Below are 22,001 nucleotides of genomic sequence, written 5' to 3' on the forward strand. Positions count from 1 at the left end.
TTACATATATTCATGTTTTAAATAGACACCAGAGACTTGTGCCAGTTTGCCAAATATTACCATGTCTGGTGGTGATGGTAGAGAAAAATGTTCATGACACCACATTTTACCAGTTACTCCACCACCAGTGTTAGATTCATCCATTATTAATGGTATAGAATTCTGAAAAAATGTAAAAATTGATTAGTGTTAGTATCTACCAAGATTTTTAAAATAATGTCTACATGATCTTTATTGTTCACTAATAATTTACCAATATATATTGTTTTTTGTTGAGAAAAACTTTTTTTGTGAGAATGTTAACATATTTTTATGGTGAAATTGGATATTTGTTAACCTTAGGCCACATTATAATTCATAAATACTATTATTATTATTATTATTACATTATTGATAACTGCAAGCTTTTATTTATGGTTTGTTTGAAAAAAGGAATAAAATGATTACATATTAACTTCAAAAAAAGGAAGTTTGAAAAAAAGGAATTTAAAAATTATTAAACACTTCATAAGAAGTTTAAGATCATTAACATATTTAAAGAACTTTCTTATTTTGTTTTTATAAAATTGAAGTTCTGTATCTATCAAGGTCAGATTGCAATTTTTTCTGTATATTGTTGAATGAAAGTTTTTTTTTTTGAATTTACCATATAACCTTGAAGCTTGTGCATGGGAATATGAAATTAAAATTTTGTAGTGTATGTAAAATATGCCTGACAGATTTGAACCCAGAACCTCCAGATAAAAGGCTCAGATGTTACCACCATTCTATGGAGTCTTAGGTTAATATGTTTTCAAGATTCAAAAGGTACAGCCATTTGAATTATTAATGAATGATTAAAGATCAGTCTTATTAATAAAAGTTATTAATAAAAAAATTTCAGTCATACGGTGGGGCTGCCACTTAGAAGATTATATGTGATCGGAAGCATTGGAATGCCCCAACACTACACACATCAACAAGAAAAATACAAAGTCCAAAATCAAACCAAAGCACCTGAATTTCCCCACACAATGTAAACTTGCCCATGCAGACTGCATGAACTAAAACTAATAACTGGCCTAACAGACAAACACAAAATTCTCATCATGGGTCAGCAGGAAATAAACACTGATCAGGACGCCATAGAATCTCAAGGATATAGACACTACTAAAGGTGTACCTGGGAAGAGTGATGAAAAATGTCCCACAGTTTGGAACATCATTTTTTACATCCTCAAAATAATGAGCTCCATACAAGAATTCTTAGTCAATCCCCAAGAATCTCAACACTTATACTAAAAGCATCTAATAAATTGACTGTAAGAAACAAATGTTCTGGGATCTACTGACTACTTACCTACCTACTATCTACCCGACTATAAATAACAAAGACAATTAATTAGAGAGGCCTGCCCAAAAGAAAACACACAAAAATGGACAGGGACTCGTCAATCTCTGCAGAAACCACAACCTAATCTCGAAATCCACATATTTCAAGAGGAAACCACAGAAACTCAAAACTTGAAAACACCCCAACTACACTAAGAGAATGGCAACTACATGTCTTCATGGACTAACACCACCACAAGGAGATCAATGTAAAAAAGTCCTCTGAGGAGTAGACAGAGGCTCAGATCACTATGCACTCAAGTTAAAATTAAATTATTTCCCAAAGAAAGCAACACATAACCAAGCCCCTAAAAACTGAAAGAAAAATGGACCCCACCCAACTAATCAAGAATGAAAGTTACCAAAAAGCAATCGAAAAAATAACAATTATGGATAAACCTGGGAGATCTAGTCAACAATCTTAAATCGCAGAAGAATTAGCCTGAATAAAATCCCATAAAAAACACTGGAAAAAAGACATCAAAAGCATGGCTATTTCACCAATCCCAAAAATTTGAAATATCCTTCCAAAATCTAGTAAACAAAGAAAAGAAATCACCTGAACCCTAAGGTGATTACGAAGACACCATAAAGACCCCAGTCAACTGAAGAATTCAATAAAACAGTCGTGGGACTACTGCAAAACTTTCAAAAATCAGCTGCAAAAATACAAACCCCCAACCCTACTAATAAAGAATGGTAACTGTAAACTAGCCCATAACAATATTTAAATAAGTATCTAAATATTTCAACAAACTCCTAAATTGTAAAGAATCAAGAAATTCCTAAACTTCAACACCAACTTCCCAATAACACCACCAGAAAATATCAACCCTCCTACAATAAAAGAAGTCTACCAAGCACTGGATGAGATTTGTAGAGATCTGGAAACATGCAGTAAGATCATAAAAAATGCCCTTCAACAGCTTGTCAACATTTGGATCAAAGAAGAACTACTAGAACAACACTGGACGACAGAGACCTCATCCATCTGCTACACAAAATAGTGGACAAAACAGATCCTAGCAATTACAGGGGAATCTCATTCCTAGACAACATACAAAATTCTTTCAAGCTCATCCTCAACAGTATCAGTCCACAACAAGAAAAAACTAGAACACCAGGGAGGTTTCAGACAGACCCTGGTGGAGCTGTCCAGACCAGATCGTGAGTCTCAAACTAATAATGAATTACAACAGGAAATGAAACACAGACATGGTGGTAACATTGTAGATTTCAAGAAAGCTATGGCACATTGTACTACATATCAAATTAATAAACATGATAAATCTGACCTCACAAATACTAAATCAAAAGTAAAATTCACAGGCGAGCTCTTGAAATCTTTTGAGATCAATGCAGGACTGCTAAGGCGATGGGGTCCACACTATTATTCAAATGTGTTTTAGAAGTGGTAATGAGGGAATGGCTCAAAAAATTCCTTCCAAAAGTAAAAGTAGGCAGAAAAATCAAAACTAACTGTCTTATTTTCACCAACAACTTGACACTGCTAGCAAATGACATTGACGAATCTAAATCAGAGATATTAGAACTTCAAAATATTGCAAATAAAATTGGCCTCAAAATTTCATTTGAAAAGACAGAAATTATGTCCCAAAGACAAACACGATTAAAAGAAGTAAATATAAATGGTAAATAAAATCAAATAGTAACCCTCAGAAATAATACCTCAGAAATAATTTTTTAACAAACAACCTAAATGAAAAAACCTCAATCCAAATAAGAAGAAACAAACTAGCTAAAGCTCAAAATTAACCTGGTACCACTTACAATAAAAAATGCTTATCAATAAACGTAAAAATATGCCACAACAACAGTTATTAAACCAGAAGCCATTTATACAGCAGAAACACTCTTCCAGAAAAGACAAGGGAAAATCGAAAGAAGAAATGGAAGAACCTGCATCAATAAAAAGTACCAGAAAGATGGGCAGTTGTGGATTACCCACGGACAGTGAGTTAGTACCCATCACTGCTACCATGTGTAAGAGGAAATTAGGATTCTTTGGACATATCTTAGGATGCAAGATTCAAGATTCAAGATTCTGGCAGCTAGTACAGTAGAATATCAACTCAAAAAAGACCAAGACCAAAGACAGGATGCAGATGGATCAGAGAAATAAGAGGATCTGAAGGAAATTGGCATTACACCATAGACACCACAGATAAGATAAAATTAAACAAGAAAATCAAGTACAAAAACACTCACTTCACACTCATAAGAAAAAACTCACAACACGAGCACTTTCAACACTAGAAATGGTACAAAGATCAGAACGTATGAAAAAGTACTGGGAGGATGCAAGACCCAAACAGTCCCATAAGAGACTTGGACAACAGATGACTAAAAGATAATTGTTGCAGCTTTGGTAAAACCTTTTCTGAAACTAATTTTATTCTTTGTCTACAGCTTGCTGAAGAAGCCAGCCATTAAAAAAACCTGTTTTAACAGTAGATGAATGGGGTAAGGACAACAAACCTCACCTGAAAAATGAATTTGTTTAAGGTCAAGGCTAGCAGCACTTCTATCTCCTTACTAAAGTAATCTTTACTTGCACCATACAGGTTCAGAACCTTTTGACTTGTACTTGGTCTAAAAAAAATATTTGTTTGATGTTGAACTAGTAAAGAGTGAATTTTTACTTCTTTGTATGAAATAAATGGAAATGTCCATTTTGACTAGTTTCAGCATGACATCTGTACATATGTATCTCGCATAACTCAAAAACATTTAGTCATAGGATGTTGAAATTTTGGATTTAAGACTAACATCTAGTTGTGCATATCCACTTTTGATTGCAATCAATTTAATCAAGAGTGTCCAAAAAAGCCCAAAATCCAAAAAAATATGTATTTTTGGAAAAAAAGCTTTTCAATGATATATCATAAGTAGTACTCTCATTGATTCCAGAGTTATGACCAAATAAAATGGTTAATGAAATATTTGGACAAATCAGTTCAATATTTGTTTCACATCAGTTCAAATCAGACTTCCATCTCTTTTTAATTTAAATATATTGATTATTAATTATTAACCTCTAGACTGTAAAAAAATCTATGATAAATAATAATTCAATAACAATATAAAATATATGAAAAAATATCAGAAGTTAATAATGAAATAAAATTTTATGTAGTTTTCATTTTAAAAAAGTTGTATGTAATTTAATAGGCCTACAAAGAAGTTATGTGGTGTCCACATCAGATTTTTAAAGCTGTAGTTAAAACAGTAGTAATAAAAAGTAATAAGTATGTTCAAAGGGCAACTGCACTGATATTCTTTAATGTCCTTGGGTTACAGGAAATAAGAGTATCTGAAGGAAATTGGCATTACACCATAGACACCACAGATAAGATAAAATTAAACAAGAAAATCAACTACAAAAACACTCACTTCACACTCAGAACAGAAAAAACTTAATTATGACATGGTCTTTCGTATTTTATTATGCTTTCTTAACAGTTTTTTTACTTTCATAGTGCTTTTCCCTTCATATTCTGGTGTGGAATTATCAGGTTGTAAGGGCTGCAGCTTATTGTCCACATCTAGAATCCCAGATGTAGTTAAGTTACAGAACTGTCATTCATTGGCCAAAAATTTTGGCCAACGAATGAAATTTGGTAATTTTTATTTACCAAGTAATTTCACAGGCTGTGATATTGATTTCAATATTAGCTAATACACTGGTCAACATAACATTTGGTAGGTGTTCTATATAGTCTATATAGTATTATATATGCTGAATCTGAATGTGTATTCTGCAACAACCCATCACATAATGTTCTTAAGTTACAACTCCAATTTATTTGTTTCATCATTTGTGGAACAAGCAATACAAAGAAGTTAGTATGTCTGTATGTTTGCTTATTCACATCTGATTTATATTATAATGTATGCTGTAGACCTATATTTGATACATAACAGTCAAATTATGTGATTTCATGTCAAGCCAGAAATGTATAGACATGTTGGTGAGTCAAGTAATGACTAATTCAACATAATGAAATTCTACAGTATGAGCTCAGCTCTTGGTATGACTTGCTGTGTTCTTCAATTGTGGTAGTGGTTTTATCATACACATATTATGAAGATTCAAAGTGATTTTTATGACAGAACAACTTTTGGAATTATTTTGTTGACCATCAAGATTTGTTAAGTTGTGTGTGTGTTTCACACTGTTTTATTGCACTCAAAGTATTTTAAGCATGAAGTATTTTAAGTAATTAAGTATTTTAAGTAATTAAGTATTTTAAGTAATTAAGTATTTATAAATTAAAACTTAATTACTTTTATAATTAAGAAAGTATTTCTGTAAATATTTCAGTCACTTTTCATTAACATTTTGAATTTTACAATGAATAATAGTCAGGCTTATAAAAATTCTTCAAATATTTTTTATGTTTGTGGAGAATTCACCATAAAAGTCAACAAAAACCAGTGTCATATCTGCTGAAAACTGCTTATAAACAAACATTGTTTTGACTTGCATCAAGTACTACGTTTAAACTAACCCAGTGGTTATAAGGAAAAAAAGAGCATTTGCCTTTTGGCATACCTATGATTCGGCAAGAGTCTACTAAGCATTATGATGACTGCTATATTTTTGCTTAACAAATGTTACTGGTTTCAGTTCAAACAATAAAATCAGTGTTGCATACCCAAACATTCATTCACCTCATGGTGTTGATTTACCAATCCAGATTGCTCCAATTTCTTGGAAGAAATTATTGATTCCCCAGAAGGCTCAAACATTGAATCCTCAACTTCAATAGATAATTACATTCCAGAAGAATCAAATACTGGACCTCACTTCATCACACAAGCAGAACTGAGCAACCTAATTCATGACTTGTATATGTTGAAACAACATGCAGTACTCATAGGATCACATCTTAAAGAATGGAATTTATTAAACAAAGATACTAAAATTCAGTATATAGAAACTGAAATGATTTACTGAAATTGTTTAGAAGAGATGGTTTAATTTGCCTTCACAATTAAGTGAAGGCAAATGAAAAGAGGGAATATCCATGTGAAAATATATTTACATCAAACTGAATCCTAAAGATGTCATTACTGGTTTTCTTGCAAACAAAAAATCTGAAAACCATGATCAACTTATAAATGAACTGTAAAAATTTAGGTTACAGAATGTCATTGAAAGTCCATTTTTACATTCTCATTCTCATTTGAACTTTCCCCTTTCAACTTTGGTGATATCAGCAATGAACAAGGAGAAAGGATTAACCAAGATACATTGCAGATGGAACAACATTATCAAGGCAGATGGGATGAATCTATGAGTGACAACTGCTTGATGATAAAAAGAGAAGACACTTCACTGAACACTAGGAATATAAGAAAAAAGAAATTAAGATAAATGTTATGTCTGCAAAATAAAGGTAGGAATTTTAATTGCAATTATTTTTTAAATCTGAGGGTGATGAAGAAAAACTGATTTCATTTTAAGATTCAGCATAAAATATACACATTCTAATTCACCTACTTTTAATATCAGTTCTAATTTTGTTGACCTGTGTTATTCATTAATCATAAATAGCTACTGTATTTACCTGCTTTGTTATTTCTTGCAATTTCTGAAAAAAATATATTGAAGCATAGTTATCTCCACCAACAGTTTGTATAGGCTCTATTATTATTCCAGCTACAGGTCTATCGTTTTTCTTAAATGTCTCTATAAGTTCTTCTACCTAAAAAATAAAATTATGTGAGTATTAAGTAAAAATAAGGATTTAAAATTTTGGATTATTTTATAAAAGTAACGGTTTTTTATTTATAACACATGCATATGTTAGTGAAAAATTTTTCATAAATTTTTATGAAAAAAATTTATAAAAATGAATTTTGTTATGAATTAACAAAATTGTTATGAATTCAAAATCGTTATGCTGAATTGACACTTCATTCCTCATCTATTTTCTCTTTCAGTCAAAATTAAAAATATTTTCCATGAAGGTTGTCTTAATTTTTATTTTCTTTAATTCTTGTTAAAAATAATAGTTTCCACCAGAGTCATACAGCCCTTGTTTCAAATTTGTAAATATGTCTTTTTAAATAATGCTTAACATTTTTACTAATTTTTTATTTATGCATTATGTTTACAATTTATGAAAGTATGAATAAATTTAGATATGACGTAGTGAAAATCAAAATAATTTTGGATTAATTATTTGTTCTTACACTCTTGAAAACTGTATTTACCTAAAGGAACAATATTGAATCAGAATCAGCAACACAGGTACAGTCTTGTAAACACGAGAAAACCTGTAAAATGTCGTTTGCATAAATTTTTCAGTGTGAAATTGCCAAAAATAATTATGAGCAAGATCAATTGGTAGATGAAGAAAGACAAAGCAGTTCAAATTGATTTGGTCATTGTTAAAAAAATTTGTGAAATTTCATCACATTACCTTTTTCTTCTTTATTACCATTTTTTTATTATTTCTCTCTGTCACATACATGCAATTTAAATGTTACAGGTATGTGAATCAATTATTTTATGTAATGTATAATATTTTCTAATTTTTAGAAGTATAAAAGTATTTTATACAGATAAACACTAAGCCTTACAACTTTAAAACATCCTATTGATCATAGTTTTACTGTAGGCCTCTATGTCTGTTGCATAGCTCACTCTTTATTAGTATCTTCACAGAAATTTGATTAAATATAGATTTTATATTTCAACTTCTGATTTGTATATTGATGTATATACATTGAATAAATTATTTAGAGTTCTCAGATTTTCTGAGGAGGAAGTGACAAGTTGAAAGACCAAGTGATGTGCTCACTAAATTTAAATTTAATCACTAAAATTTAATCTTTCTCTGATAATTACAGACCTATGCCCAATTACAGCTACCCGAACTTCTTTAAATTTAATTTTTTTATTAAATAAACCAAGCCTGACTGGAATTTAACACAGAAACCTTCCTGATGAAAGCAGAGTTATCACCATTCTGCTATGAGGTCAATGAAAATATGATATTCTGTATGAAGAGAAAACATTCTGTGAAAAAGAATGATGAACAAATCTAACAGTTGACATAATATGTTCAGAATACAATAATTCTGAAGGGAGAGATTGAACACCACAGTGGATTCTTTTGTTAACAGAAGTGTTATTTAAAAAATCTAATAAATGAAAATTCATTTCATTAGTCATCAATAAGTTGTCTAGCAATTAGCTCTTGAATTATTCAGGAGTGAAGAAATGTACTGAATGCTGGCTTTGAAGAATTGAAGTAATCCAGAGTGGTGGGACACAATCATATCAACTCCATTCAGTGGCCTCTCACTGCCATTTCATTCTGATACATTTTTATACTGCAAAATTTATTTTTATCCATTAATATAAATGTATTTCAAGTAGCTTAAACATTATGATTCCCAGTTTTGATGGCATAAACAATAAGGGAAAGTTGTGATGAATACCAAACTGCCTTTGAAATTAATGTTAACATAAAATTCATTTTTATAAAAAATGTCATAACAAAAGGACATTGCACTTAGTCCATGACTCCATTGAAACTAAACTCTTTACTGTTGCAGAGTAGCAGCAACTGTATTTTTTACTCATTAAAGCCAAAGCACCAGTTAAGTGTTGCCAAATTATCTCTGATTTGCAATGTATATATATTTTTGTGGTTTCTTTTATTACATTTAGAATATTTATACATTTTTTATAATGTGTGTTAAAAATTAATTAATTGTTAGTCCTACTTTAATATTCTTGTAAACTTATTCATACTTTCCTAACAGTTCAATTTTTAATAAATGGATTTTTTAAGGGACCTTAAGGTAATGTTTCCTAACTTCTTGCTGATAACATTATTAATAGGAGAGCCTTTCAGCCTAAATTCTTTTGACTTTAATATTTTTAATTAATAAATAATCTCTAGTTCTGAAAGAGATTATTCTCATTCAGATTATTCTCATTCACAGATTATTCTCATTCTAAATTTATAATTATTTAATTGTTAAATATAAGCCTGAACAAGAAATTTACTAATATAAGTCTAAAATACTCTTTAATGGAGGTAATTTACTTCTAAATGACAGCAATAAATGTTTGAAGATTAGGGAAAATCATAATTCAGTATTTTTTTTTTGTAGATGAAGATTATTAACTTAAATCTTAAATTACTTTTGTAAATCTGTTCATAAATGAAATAAGTTTCATTTAAGAGAACTGTAGTTGAAGAAATGTATAATCTCTACATTTTAGAAGTGTATTTATTATACTTCTATTTTATATAATAATTCTATTATATTTTATAACTCTATTTTTTTCTTATATGGAAAACGTAAATCAAAGAACAAAATGTGGAGGACCAGTTACAAATTTGTAACTAATTGTTGCAGTTGAGATTCAGTTTATCATTTATAAAACAAAACAGTAAAAAGGAAGTTATAAGATCATAATTACCTCACATAGACATCTCTCATCTTCTCTACTGTTTTCTTGATTGTACTGTTGAAGTGGATAAGAATATGCCGGAAATGAAGCTACTGGCCAGTTAAATGCAGGAATATCCATTTTATGAATGTATTTCGCATGTGATACTGATAAAGCACCCATAGTACGGCCATGAAATGAACCTGTTAATAGTCATTACGCCACTGAAATTATTTGTATAGAAAATGAATGAATGTGACTATGTTAGGTAAATAAATCTAAATCTAATATCATTAAATTTATATTTTTCTTTTTGCATTTTAATTTAATTGCATCCTTATGAACTTGTTTATTTTTAGGTCCCCCAACAAAAATCTGTAGAATAGCCCAAAATGATTTTAATTATGTTATGTAATTAGATAAATTTAAATGAAAAAAAAGTTCTGAAAGGTTTACCACTAGATGATGCTTTAACTGTTAGTGTTAGTTAAAGATGCATTCTTTTGTACTTCAATTACTGGACAACAATATGCTTTTTGGAAGATGCAGTTGGAATTTTGTGAAAGGATTCTCATGTCAACCCTTTGTTATATGTAAGTGATAAGATGGTAAAACAATGTTATATGTAAGTGATAAGGTGGCATATCATAATGTTGATCTTTAGGGGATGGAAACTTCATGGGAATGAAACATATGGAATAGAAACAATCAGGCTTGTCTTGGAAAACTGACTTTTTTTGACTTGGAAATGACTTTTTCTTGGAAAACATTTGAGTGGTAAATTCTATTTTAACCCATTTGGGACCAACTTTATGAATAATTGTTTATCTGTTCACACTGGTGTGAAAATAGTGGTTGTTAAATCATTCACCTTATTTTCTCCATGTTCTGGTTTTGGAAAAAATTTCCTATTGGAATATGTTTTGCAAAATTTAGTAATTTAGTTCTGCTTGTTTAAAAATTATCATATTTTGTCAATTTTTTTATTATTTATAAGCTGATAAAATTTCAATAATTTTATTATTATTTATCAGTGATATTTAAATTTTTATTTTTAAAATATAATATATATATTTGTATTATAAAATATAAAATAAAACCTTCAGTTACAAAAGAATAACCCAAAACATAAGAAAAGGTTATTCAATTTAAAAAAATGTTTTGATGAGGGAATGTTTTGATGAGTGAATGTCTTGACAAGTGGTTAACAAGTAATGATTAGAGTTGTTTGAAATTTTTTTAAGTCTTTAGATATCTTACAGATATCTTGATTTGGAACCATCCAGCTGCATCCCTTTTTCACATAATGAACATGTAAATTGTTACTTCTTTTTTCAAAGTCCATATTGCAACTCTTTTCTTCCTTTGTGATTAAGTTGCTCACTTTCAATTCTTTTTAACAAGAAAACAATTAAAATTCCTCTGCTTTTCATTCTGTGCTATGTCATCTCTATTTTCTAAGTTTTCTTGCTAATTAGTAATTTTGTTTCCATTTCCAATGGAAGGAGAAACATTTATAACAAATTTTATAATTTTAAAATTATTTACATTTCACTATCCATAGCACTTAATTTTTGTCTTCTTTTATGTCCAAAAGTAGTTACCAGAACAAAAATGTTTACTCTTATCAGTAAATAAAAACAAATTAACACTAAAAAATGGTGAATATTTAACAAATTAAAATATAATTTTAAATGGAATAGACTCCTATAATAATAGACTCCTATAATTTTATAAAAATAGACTCCTTAATTTAATAATTAAAGTTATGTAATTTTGATCATTAAATTATGATTTTTCAAGATTATGGGAACCATCAATTTTTCCTGTTAAATTTTTCTTTCCTCTTTCTTTAGCTCCCAGTTATTCACAAACTTGATTAATTGTATAACCCTGGATAAACAAAATTGTTTATTGATTTTTTTTAATTTCCAGCAATAGCAATGAACAAACAAAATTTTAAATTAGCACTTCACAAGTAGAGTAAAAAACAACAAATGATAAATGCAGCATTTGGCAATTTTGAGTATTCTATAAAAAAATAATGTATGTATTCTCAGTCTTATACAATAGAGTTGTCAGTTAACCTGCACTACAGGATACCAGCATGCAAGCATAAGGGATATCCACATTCCATTTTTGATAGTAGAGGGCGAGTCATTTCTTTGTTGCCAATGAATGCTTCCAGTTTCATTCTAATCATCTGGTATATTATACAAATCACACACATTGATGTTATCTATTTTATTTCAAGCATGGTTTACAATAAAAAAATTTATACAAAAGGTGTTTGGCTGGTAAAAGATTAAAGTGATTTTATTTATTGGTAAATAATGCACCAACACAACATGGGGCTATTTGTGAAATTCTTTTCACCAAACATTAGTAACTTATGATAGTTACCCATATTTCCCAACCATTTTAAATTACATTATTGTGGGTGGTTACTGCCCTTTATTTTAAATGAATACTAGCAGACCCGGCAATGCTTCACTATTGCTAGGTATATATTATATTCAGAATATATTTTAATATTAGGTATATAATACCTATAATATATATTTATAAAAATATAAATATTATATTATAGGTATATATTTTATATTCTGAATATGAGCCAAATCAGATCATAAGTACAACTTTTCAAAATATCTCTGACCCCAGCACCACCCAGAGAGTCCAAATGCGTGCAACCATTCCCCAAAGTTTCATCGCTATTGGATGAACGGTTTAGTAAGGCGAAGGCATAAGAGACATACAGACAAACATTCATTTTTATATATATAGATTATAATTAAATTTTTTCCCAGATCAGCATGGTCAGAAAAATTTAATAGTGTCATCAGTCTTAAGACAATAACTGCTGTGACTCCAATAATCACAATTTAATTTATATGTTGGTTGGAATATTGATTGAAGATACCATTGATGCAGAAAAAATTTTACAGATACATTTTTTTTTTTGTTTTTCTGGACGAAAATGATTTTGTATATTTATATTTGTTGTAGATAACTAGCAATTAAAAACTAAAACCTAGCAATGTAAAAATACATCTTAAAATGAAAAAGCCTGTTAACTTTATGCTAAAAGTAAAATAAAAACTCAAAAACCACAGTGGATACATTAAAAAAAATATAAAACAATAAAAATTTGTCTTTGTTGACAAAGACTACATAATAAATAACTACTAAATTCTTGAATCAAGATTAAAGACAGCCTTTATAAATTGCAAGATAGTCTGCAATATTTATCTTTATATTTTGCACATCAGCCCCAAGTTTAAACTTGCAATTCAATACCGCATAATAGATACAAGCCACAAGGATGTGGTGCACTGTTAGTTGGCAGTTTCAGTGAGCACAAAGGGGTGAATCTGTTTGCATCATTAGATATCCATGAGTGAGCCTCGTGTGCCCTATTCATAAATGGCAAATAATAACCTCCTCTTGACAGTTATTTCTGCACGAGGAGCTCCATAGTGATATAGTTTATTGTTAATAGTAGCATCTCATTCACTTTGCCACTCATTATGTACTACCCTATTCAGAAAACAGAAAAGATCGTTAGAAACAAAATTGGTAAAAGTAGAGTGAAAACAAGCATCTTTTGCAGCACTATTTGCACGCTCATTACCTGAAATTCCAATATGGCTGGGGAGTCAGCAGAAACTCATTGTTGTATTATGTCTAGTCATCTGCGAAATAATACACTGAATCTCACAAACAATAGGGTGTCTGGAGTACACATCACTAATTGCCTGTAAGGCACTCATGGAATCAAGTACATGTCGAAATGTTGAACTAATTATGTAGTACTTAATGCCTTAATAGCAAACAGTTCCACAATGAAAGTGCTGGTGATTCTATGGAGGCCAGATATATGTATGTTCTGTTGCCTACCACAAATGCACAACCAACAGAATTATTGTTCTTAGATTCATCCATATAAACTGTAACATCAGGATTGATGCTACTTGTAATATTATAAAATATGTTTTGCAAAATAACCAGAATTTGTCTTCATTTTAGTATACTGTCAAAGATCAAAGCAGTAATTAATGAAAGAACGCAAGAAGGTAATCTAATCATTCTACCAATTATAATTATATAATTTTATTTATTATTAATTATAATTATTTATTTTCAACCTATCACATCACCCACAACATCTCATATTGAAGAGATGGAATCTGAACCTAAATGTCTTAAGAATAAATGGTACTTTATATGTCCAGGAATTAGAGCTTATAAGCTAATTTTTTCTAATGAAACTATTACCTAGATATTATGTATTTTAGTGAAATCTTTAAAATTAAGATAGTAAGAATATGAGCTCTAAAGTTTGAGTAAAAATATTATTTAACTTTTCTAGTCTTAGATGATAAGTATAGTACCAACAAACCTCTAAATGATAAAATAGATACGTTAGCTGAACCTGGAGGCAAGTTTATCATCGCTGATTCTATCTCAGCTTGTGTGAAAGATATTTTACCGCGTTGTTTCATTTTATGGGTTATAAATGCACTTTTCAGTGCATTTTCAGTTGCTACAGCGTCACATACTGCTGGTATTACTTTACATAGTCCCACTGGAGCTATCTAAAATTTAAAAATAAAATTATGTGTAGTCTTTTTAATTCACTTAATGCATATGAAGAAAAATGAAAAATGAAGTATGGAAATTTCGTACAAATAAGTTTTTTGGTGAATTGTTCCTATTATTACTGATTAGCTGTTATTACAACCATTCTTTTATATTAGTTTAGGTTCAGATTTTTTTTTCAAATCTCAAAAAAGTTTTTTTTGGGATTTGAACAATATTATTGGTGCACATGCTAGTTGGGGGTTTGATTATCTCAAGAATGTCAATCTGCATCTGGACTAGCGAAGCTACCAAAATAACAAAAGAAAATTTAGATATAAAGCATCTGATAAAATTGATAGTCAAAACAGTCCTCAGATACTTTTGTAACTACTTGTATGTGCATGCACACATCAATTTCAATTGTACATAAATATAAGTGCATGTTATTTCCGAGATTGATTATTACTGCATCTTATCAATAAAAACTATTGACTTATCATGCTATTTCTACATTTGTTTAGAAATTTATCTTAGTGTACTTATGTTCTCTATATAGTCAAAAATTATTGCTTAACAGACAAATAGCATGTAATAAGAGAACGATTTTCATATATTCTAAAAGTGGTTGTAATGCATATTGAAAACTTACTTGTTTTTGCTTGTATGAGTAAACAACTTGCTTGTTTCTGCCTCTACTTACTTGTGTGCAGGGACAGATTGTGTACAGCAATGTGGAACTGCAGTATTTCCTATTTTCACTCAGAAAATATTAAAAAGTGTAATGATTCTTTTCTTTACTTCTTTAATACTTGTACAGTAATATTCAAGCTATTGTCAGTGGTAATCTTCATTTGTTTCATTTTTGAAAAAAACTATAAAAATGCTTGCATGGAATTTGTAATTTCAGAGTTCTTGCTTCGCAATGTTCTGTTCCATGCATATGCAGATGTCATGACTAAGCATGCCCCCACAGTGCAGGGAAGCACTGCCACTCACACACTGCCAATATACTCTCGTCTACATGTAAGTTTGTGTAGAACTTACACAAACATCAGTGGCTGTGAGCAATGGCTCATATACTTTAAGAGTATATGAATGTGATTAACTGTAGATGATAATCTTAATATTTTCTTTAATGAAACTTACAGAGAAAGTAATTACAGAAATCATTGAATAATTTGCCAAAGATATGCAGGCACTTATTAATGAGTTTTTCTAACATAGCCTAGGGAAACTTTTCGAAGTTATTCTGGCAAACAGGCTGAAGGAGGGGTTAGGAGAACTGGGGGATTCTCCGGAAAGGAAGTAGCGCAGTGGATGCTGTTAAAAAAGTGACAGCTTCCCTTAGTCATTTTACTGGATGGCACTGGTGAGGTGAGAGGCCATATTGCAGCAGTTTGAGGAGCAAGGCATTTCACCTTACTTGTTGAGGATGATGCAGTTTTACCTCAGTAAAAGGAACTTTAGTATCACGTCTGAGGAGTGGGAGGAGGGGGAGGAGGTCATCGTGCCCATGCAGCGTTGGCCCATGGCTTCAGACACAGCGGTTGCAACTGTCAGCTAAGAAAACTGAAATTGTAGCAATGAAGGGGTGGCGGTGAATACCCCCTTTGCTATCCAAGTCGATGGAGAAATGATCGCCCTGAAAGAAGTGGCAAAATACTCGGGAGTGTGGCTCATAGGTCAAGGGGTTTCTCACTTCACGTGCAAGTGGCCATGAAGGCAGAAAGGATGTCCTTGGCATTGCTGAGGCTTATGGCCAATGCTGGGGGTCTTATAACATTCAAGCGCAGAATAATGGCATCTACCTTGGTATCGATATTATATGCAGCACCAGTATGGTGGGAACAATTTTTACCTCAGTAAAAGGAACTTTAGTATCACGTCTGAGGAGTGGGAGGAGGGGGAGGAGGTCATCGTGCCCATGCAGCGTTGGCCCATGGCTTCAGACACAGCGGTTGCAACTGTCAGCTAAGAAAACTGAAATTGTAGCAATGAAGGGGTGGCGGTGAATACCCCCTTTGCTATCCAAGTCGATGGAGAAATGATCGCCCTGAAAGAAGTGGCAAAATACTCGGGAGTGTGGCTCATAGGTCAAGGGGTTTCTCACTTCACGTGCAAGTGGCCATGAAGGCAGAAAGGATGTCCTTGGCATTGCTGAGGCTTATGGCCAATGCTGGGGGTCTTATAACATTCAAGCGCAGAATAATGGCATCTACCTTGGTATCGATATTATATGCAGCACCAGTATGGTGGGAGGCCTTTGGAGTGGGGAGAAATGCCTGGAGACTAAATGGCATATATAGGAGGCTGGTGCAGCTCTACCGGACGGTATAATTGGATGCTTCACTGGTGGTGGCTGGTATTACACCATTAGACTTGCTGATCAAAGAGAGAAGAGAGCCACAGATGGTAGAGAGTAGGCAATGGGCTGCATGCTGTTTGAGTGACAAGAGAGGTGGGGGAAGGTGCATGCTGTTTGAGTGCGAAGGAGGGGCACTGGACCTACACCTTGATCCTGGAGGTGGGTGCCTGGGCCAATAGACTGCATGGAGAGGTGGACTTCTGACTTCAGTGATTGTTGGGTCATGGGTCATGGGTCATTCAGATCTACCGTTGTAGGATCAGAAAGAGGTGCACAGAGCCGTGCCAGTATTGTGATGACATGGATACAGTGGAGCACACCTTTGTGTGCCCCAGAAGTAGGCAGGAGATGCTCTCTTCCAGTGAGGGATGGACTGCGTGTGCCCCGTGGTTTAAAAGGGTGCTACAGCAGAAACTAATGGAGAAGGACTAAGGCGGACAATGGAAATATCAGTTGAGGACAGCGATGGGCGCCAGCCTTCAGGGGTGGGGGGGTGGTGGTGGTGCCTAGCAATTGTCGCCGGTGGCTCCTGCAGGATGCGTTCCTGCTGTCTGAGACAGTCAGTTATAATGTAAATTTGGAGCTGTAAATATAAATATTGTTAATTGTAAATAGTGACAATGTGTTATGTAAATCCGCTATAGGAATGGAATCAGGAGCATAGAGCTTACCAGTGCTGTGATGATGTGGATATGGTGAAGCGCTCCTTCTTTGTGTGCTCCAGAGGGAGGCAGGAGATACAGTGTGATGATTGAACTTGCTGGGTGGGGGTCATGCGGTTGATGTTTTCTCCCAGTGATGGATCATTACCACCCTTATAAAATACCATGTGCCTGGTATTTTATAAGGGTGCTTCAGCAGAAACTAATGGAGGAGGACTATGAGGAGGACAAGGAGAGGTCATTGAGGATGGTGATGGGTGCCATCCTTTAGGGCAGGTGGCAGGGGTGCCTCAGCATTATCGTCATCAATGCCTCAGACACATTCCTGCTGTCTGAGGCCAGCATAGCTATAATGTAAATTTTGAGCTGTATATATTAATCGCAAATATTGAGTAAATAATGTCTGAATGTGTTATGTAAATATTGGTGTGAATGAGAAGTGTGCCTGTGACATGGGTGGTGCTGATGTTATGCCTTTACATCAATTTGCACAATCAGTATATGCAGGCTGCTGGGCATTTGGTTCAGGGAATTTTTCCCACTTCCAATGGAAAATAAAAAAAAAGGTGGATATATCACTTAATTACTTTTAATTATTTTAAATATATTAATATAAATTAAAATGAAATACTGTACACACACACACACACACACACACTATATATATATATATATATATATATATATATATATATATATATATATATATATATGTTGCTTTTACTTACAGACATTAAAATAAATAATATGCTTTCAGGATAATCAGATGGAGGAAATGCCCCAAGAGTTGGCTGGTTCGCGATTGACAACTGTAATGAAGAAAGCAGAAAAATGTATGCATATTCAAATTAAAAATTTGGTTATGAATTACATAAGATATTGCTAAATCACATTTAGATTGCTAAATTATGTGATAGAAGAGAGAACACTGGAATTAATAATATATCTTATTAGGTTGTGCAATACACGGGGGCTTTTTTTACTTTAAATTTAACACAATATATGTACTTTTATATAAAGATATATAAACTAAATTTACATATAAAATAATATTTGTTCTTTAATTTCTTTTTTATTTAGTTATTTTTTTCTATTTCCTTAATATTTTTGAAAGGTACTCTCATCAGAGGTATTACAACTTTATTTTCACTGAAATTATTTTGAAAACTTAAGGAAATAAATAAAGCTAACAAAGGAGATGTTAAAAAACATTTATAATTTAAAAATACATATTAATTTTTATATACTGAATTTTAATGAATTAAATATAAAAATATCTTAACTCCAAAATATCTTTATAAATTTGACCCTTTTATATTTTAAATAGCTGACCTGAAGGTAAGCAGCAGCATTTATACTTTTTTTATCCTGATCATTATTTTTAATGGCAGCATAAATGAATATGTTTATCTTATGAAAAATTCATAAAGATGAATTAGATAGGTAAGTAGAGTATATAAATTAAAGATTAATGTGCACAATCAACCATAAAAAACGAAAATACATTTTTTAAGATTCATTGTTGTATTTACTTTAAATTTTTTAGTATTTAATAAATATATTAAATAAAATTTTATGTATATTTTTATTTTTTAATACATTTATCTTGGTAAAAATCCATTTTGTGCATGCACACACCTCCACACGCACACACACACACCTACACACACACCCACACACACACACCTACACCTACACCTACACACCTACACACTATATATATATATATATATATATATATATATATATATACATACATACATACACACACATACATACATACATACACACGCACACACCTACACACACACACCTACACACACACACACCTACACACACACACCACACACCTACACACACACACCACCCACACACACCTACACACACACACCACCCACACACACCTACACACACACCACCCACACACACCTACACACACACCACCCACACACACCTACACACACACCTACACACACACACCTACACACACACACCTACACACACACACCTACACACACACCTACACACACACCTACACACACACCTACACACACACACATACACACACACACACACACACACACACCATATATTTTCCTTAGGCAGTAACTACTTACTAAATTTTTACGGTCTTTAAATATATTTAATATTGATGGATGGTTATATCCCAGCGGTAAAGATGAAAATTGCATCAGTAAATCAAGAAATACATTTCCATCCACATCTACTAAGTAGTTTCCAATTGATTTACTATAGTCTGCAAATAAACGCACAGATTTTGCTTGCTGAAAAAAATAGTTTAATGATTAAAAATAGTTATGATTAAAAATAATATAATGATTATTTTGAACATCTTATTTAACATTAATAATTTATTTAATAATAAATTGTATAATGAAGGATAGCTACATACAGTATGTAATATATTTAGCATGTACTGCCTATATAATAGTCTGTTAACTTTGTTTTCATAGTGTAGTATGAAGGGATAGAGTTTTGAATTCACTTAAATGAATAATGAATAAAGAGGTAATATTAAATTAAAAAAATGGGATACTTTTAAACTTTATTTTTAAAACATAATTATCTATTCAGCTTTTGTAATCTGTTGTTGAAAGAAATAAGTTGTTTTGTTTTCAAAATAATTTACCCACTACTAAGATTTCACCACTTAATTGTAGCAGAAGTTGCTGGCCTTCACCTTCAGGTATAAATTACTAGAAAATAATAGAATTAGTTATGGATCATAATTAAGAACACTGAAAAATACTGGTTTTGTCATGTAGTAGTGTTTTATTTCTTACCTTGACCTGTTTGATTCTTCTTTTAAGCTGTTTAACATAATGAGAATTTGTTTCCACTTATCAAGAAAATCTGCAAAAAGAACTCCTTTGGAATTTCAAAATGCAGTCTATGACTTAATTGAGACTTGAGTTTTACATTTTTCAACCCATCGCATTATAGCAGTATTTCATGGATTGACTTTGGTTCTTTGGGCCATAATGACAGATCCAAGTTTCATCATTTATTCATCATTTAGTCTTCACCTTTTTCATAATTTAATACTATAATTTACTAGTGAGATGCTATCGCTCTACCACAGAGATCAGTCACACCCATATTAAACAAACTTTTTTTAAAAAAATTTAATAGTTCTCTGATCAGTTAAATATCTTTCAAGTTAAGCAGCTTAATTTAAAATAAAAACTCAAGTTTATTGTTTAAATTATGTTACAAATGGAGGAATTAGTTACAAATTTTATCTAATAATAAATGATTGCGACTGCTCCTTAGATGATTTGTCTTTTTAAAAAAAAATTTCTTTGTAAAAAGAAATTATAGTTTTCTTTTATACTTACAGTAACCTGAGTTAAATCTTCAATCATCATTTATTCATCATTTAGTCTTCACCTTTTTCATAATTTAATACTATAATTTACTATGTCAGTTATTTATATACTGTGTCAGTATTTTGTGACCATTTCATTACAAAAGTTGCTGAGAAATATAAACTCTTTCAGCTTTAATTTTATTGGGCTGCATGGCCAGTGTTCAGTCTCGCACAAACTTTGCAGAATTCATGAATACTAATAAATATATCCCTGTCTTCCTCCAGAAAACCTTATTGCAACTGTATGGGTGTTATTCTGTGATCATTTTATTACCATAACATCAAGAAAAGCTAATATTAAAATATCTTGGCCAGGATGCTAGAAATAAATGAATCAATTGGTAACCTGGTTGAATATAGTTTTCTGTTTATATGTGACATAGGTCTCTGTACATCCTTCGTTAATATGGCGCTTTTTTTTGTAATATGTTAGTTATCTTAATAAAATTGGTATTTTTTTAATTTGTTAGTAAACCAAAGTTAATAGGTTTGTCATAGAACACAGTTACAGTTAAGCACATAAATGATTTATTATGTGTCAATAAATTGGTATTTTCCATTTTTTAGGTATGTGTTGTTCTCATGAATTTATAAATTTATTTAATTTTTTAATTTAAGCTTAATACTGAATTACAGTGATCCTTTTTTCCAAGATGAGCATGTAAAAAATGCCAAGTCTGATTGGGATTTCAACCCAGAACCTTCTGATGCAGGACAGAGTGGCTACCATTCAGTCTCACAGGCTATCAGAGGGATGTAAATATTATTATTCATAATATATGTATAATAACACAAGACTACAATGAATGACATATAGCTTATGCAATATTTTCTTTACTGCTTTAATGCAAATGGTACATTTATAAATATTTTCTTTCTCTAATATACATAGAGAACTACTTTCTTTTTTTTTTGGCTTGATATCACCAAATAAATCTGAAGCTTGTGCATTGGATATGGAAATGGAATTTTTTAGCATACGAAAAATACTGGGTTCGAATCACTTCACCATGCGTGACTGATTCGAACCCAGGACTTTCGTATGAAAGGCTGAGATGCTATCGCTCTACCACAGAGATCAGTCACACCCATATTAAACAAACTTTTTTTAAAAAAATTTAATAGTTCTCTGATCAGTTAAATATCTTTCAAGTTAAGCAGCTTAATTTAAAATAAAAACTCAAGTTT

General features: G+C 31.5%; 1 protein-coding gene across 1 annotated transcript in view; it reads right to left on the reverse strand.

The window, feature by feature from the left end:
• Positions 1-22,001, reverse strand: part of LOC142322690 (4-aminobutyrate aminotransferase, mitochondrial-like) — a 22,556-nt gene continuing 555 nt past the window's right edge. The window contains exons 3-8 of the mRNA XM_075361770.1: positions 19,540-19,707; positions 18,151-18,231; positions 14,214-14,409; positions 9,842-10,014; positions 6,966-7,103; positions 1-162 (exon numbers count right to left, since the gene is read on the reverse strand). Of these exons, the coding sequence (XP_075217885.1) occupies positions 1-162; positions 6,966-7,103; positions 9,842-10,014; positions 14,214-14,409; positions 18,151-18,231; positions 19,540-19,707 (918 nt within the window). The remainder of the gene's footprint in view (positions 163-6,965; positions 7,104-9,841; positions 10,015-14,213; positions 14,410-18,150; positions 18,232-19,539; positions 19,708-22,001) is intronic.

This window comes from Lycorma delicatula, chromosome 4, assembly GCF_047948215.1.
Source record: "Lycorma delicatula isolate Av1 chromosome 4, ASM4794821v1, whole genome shotgun sequence".
Classification (NCBI taxonomy): domain Eukaryota; kingdom Metazoa; phylum Arthropoda; class Insecta; order Hemiptera; family Fulgoridae; genus Lycorma; species Lycorma delicatula.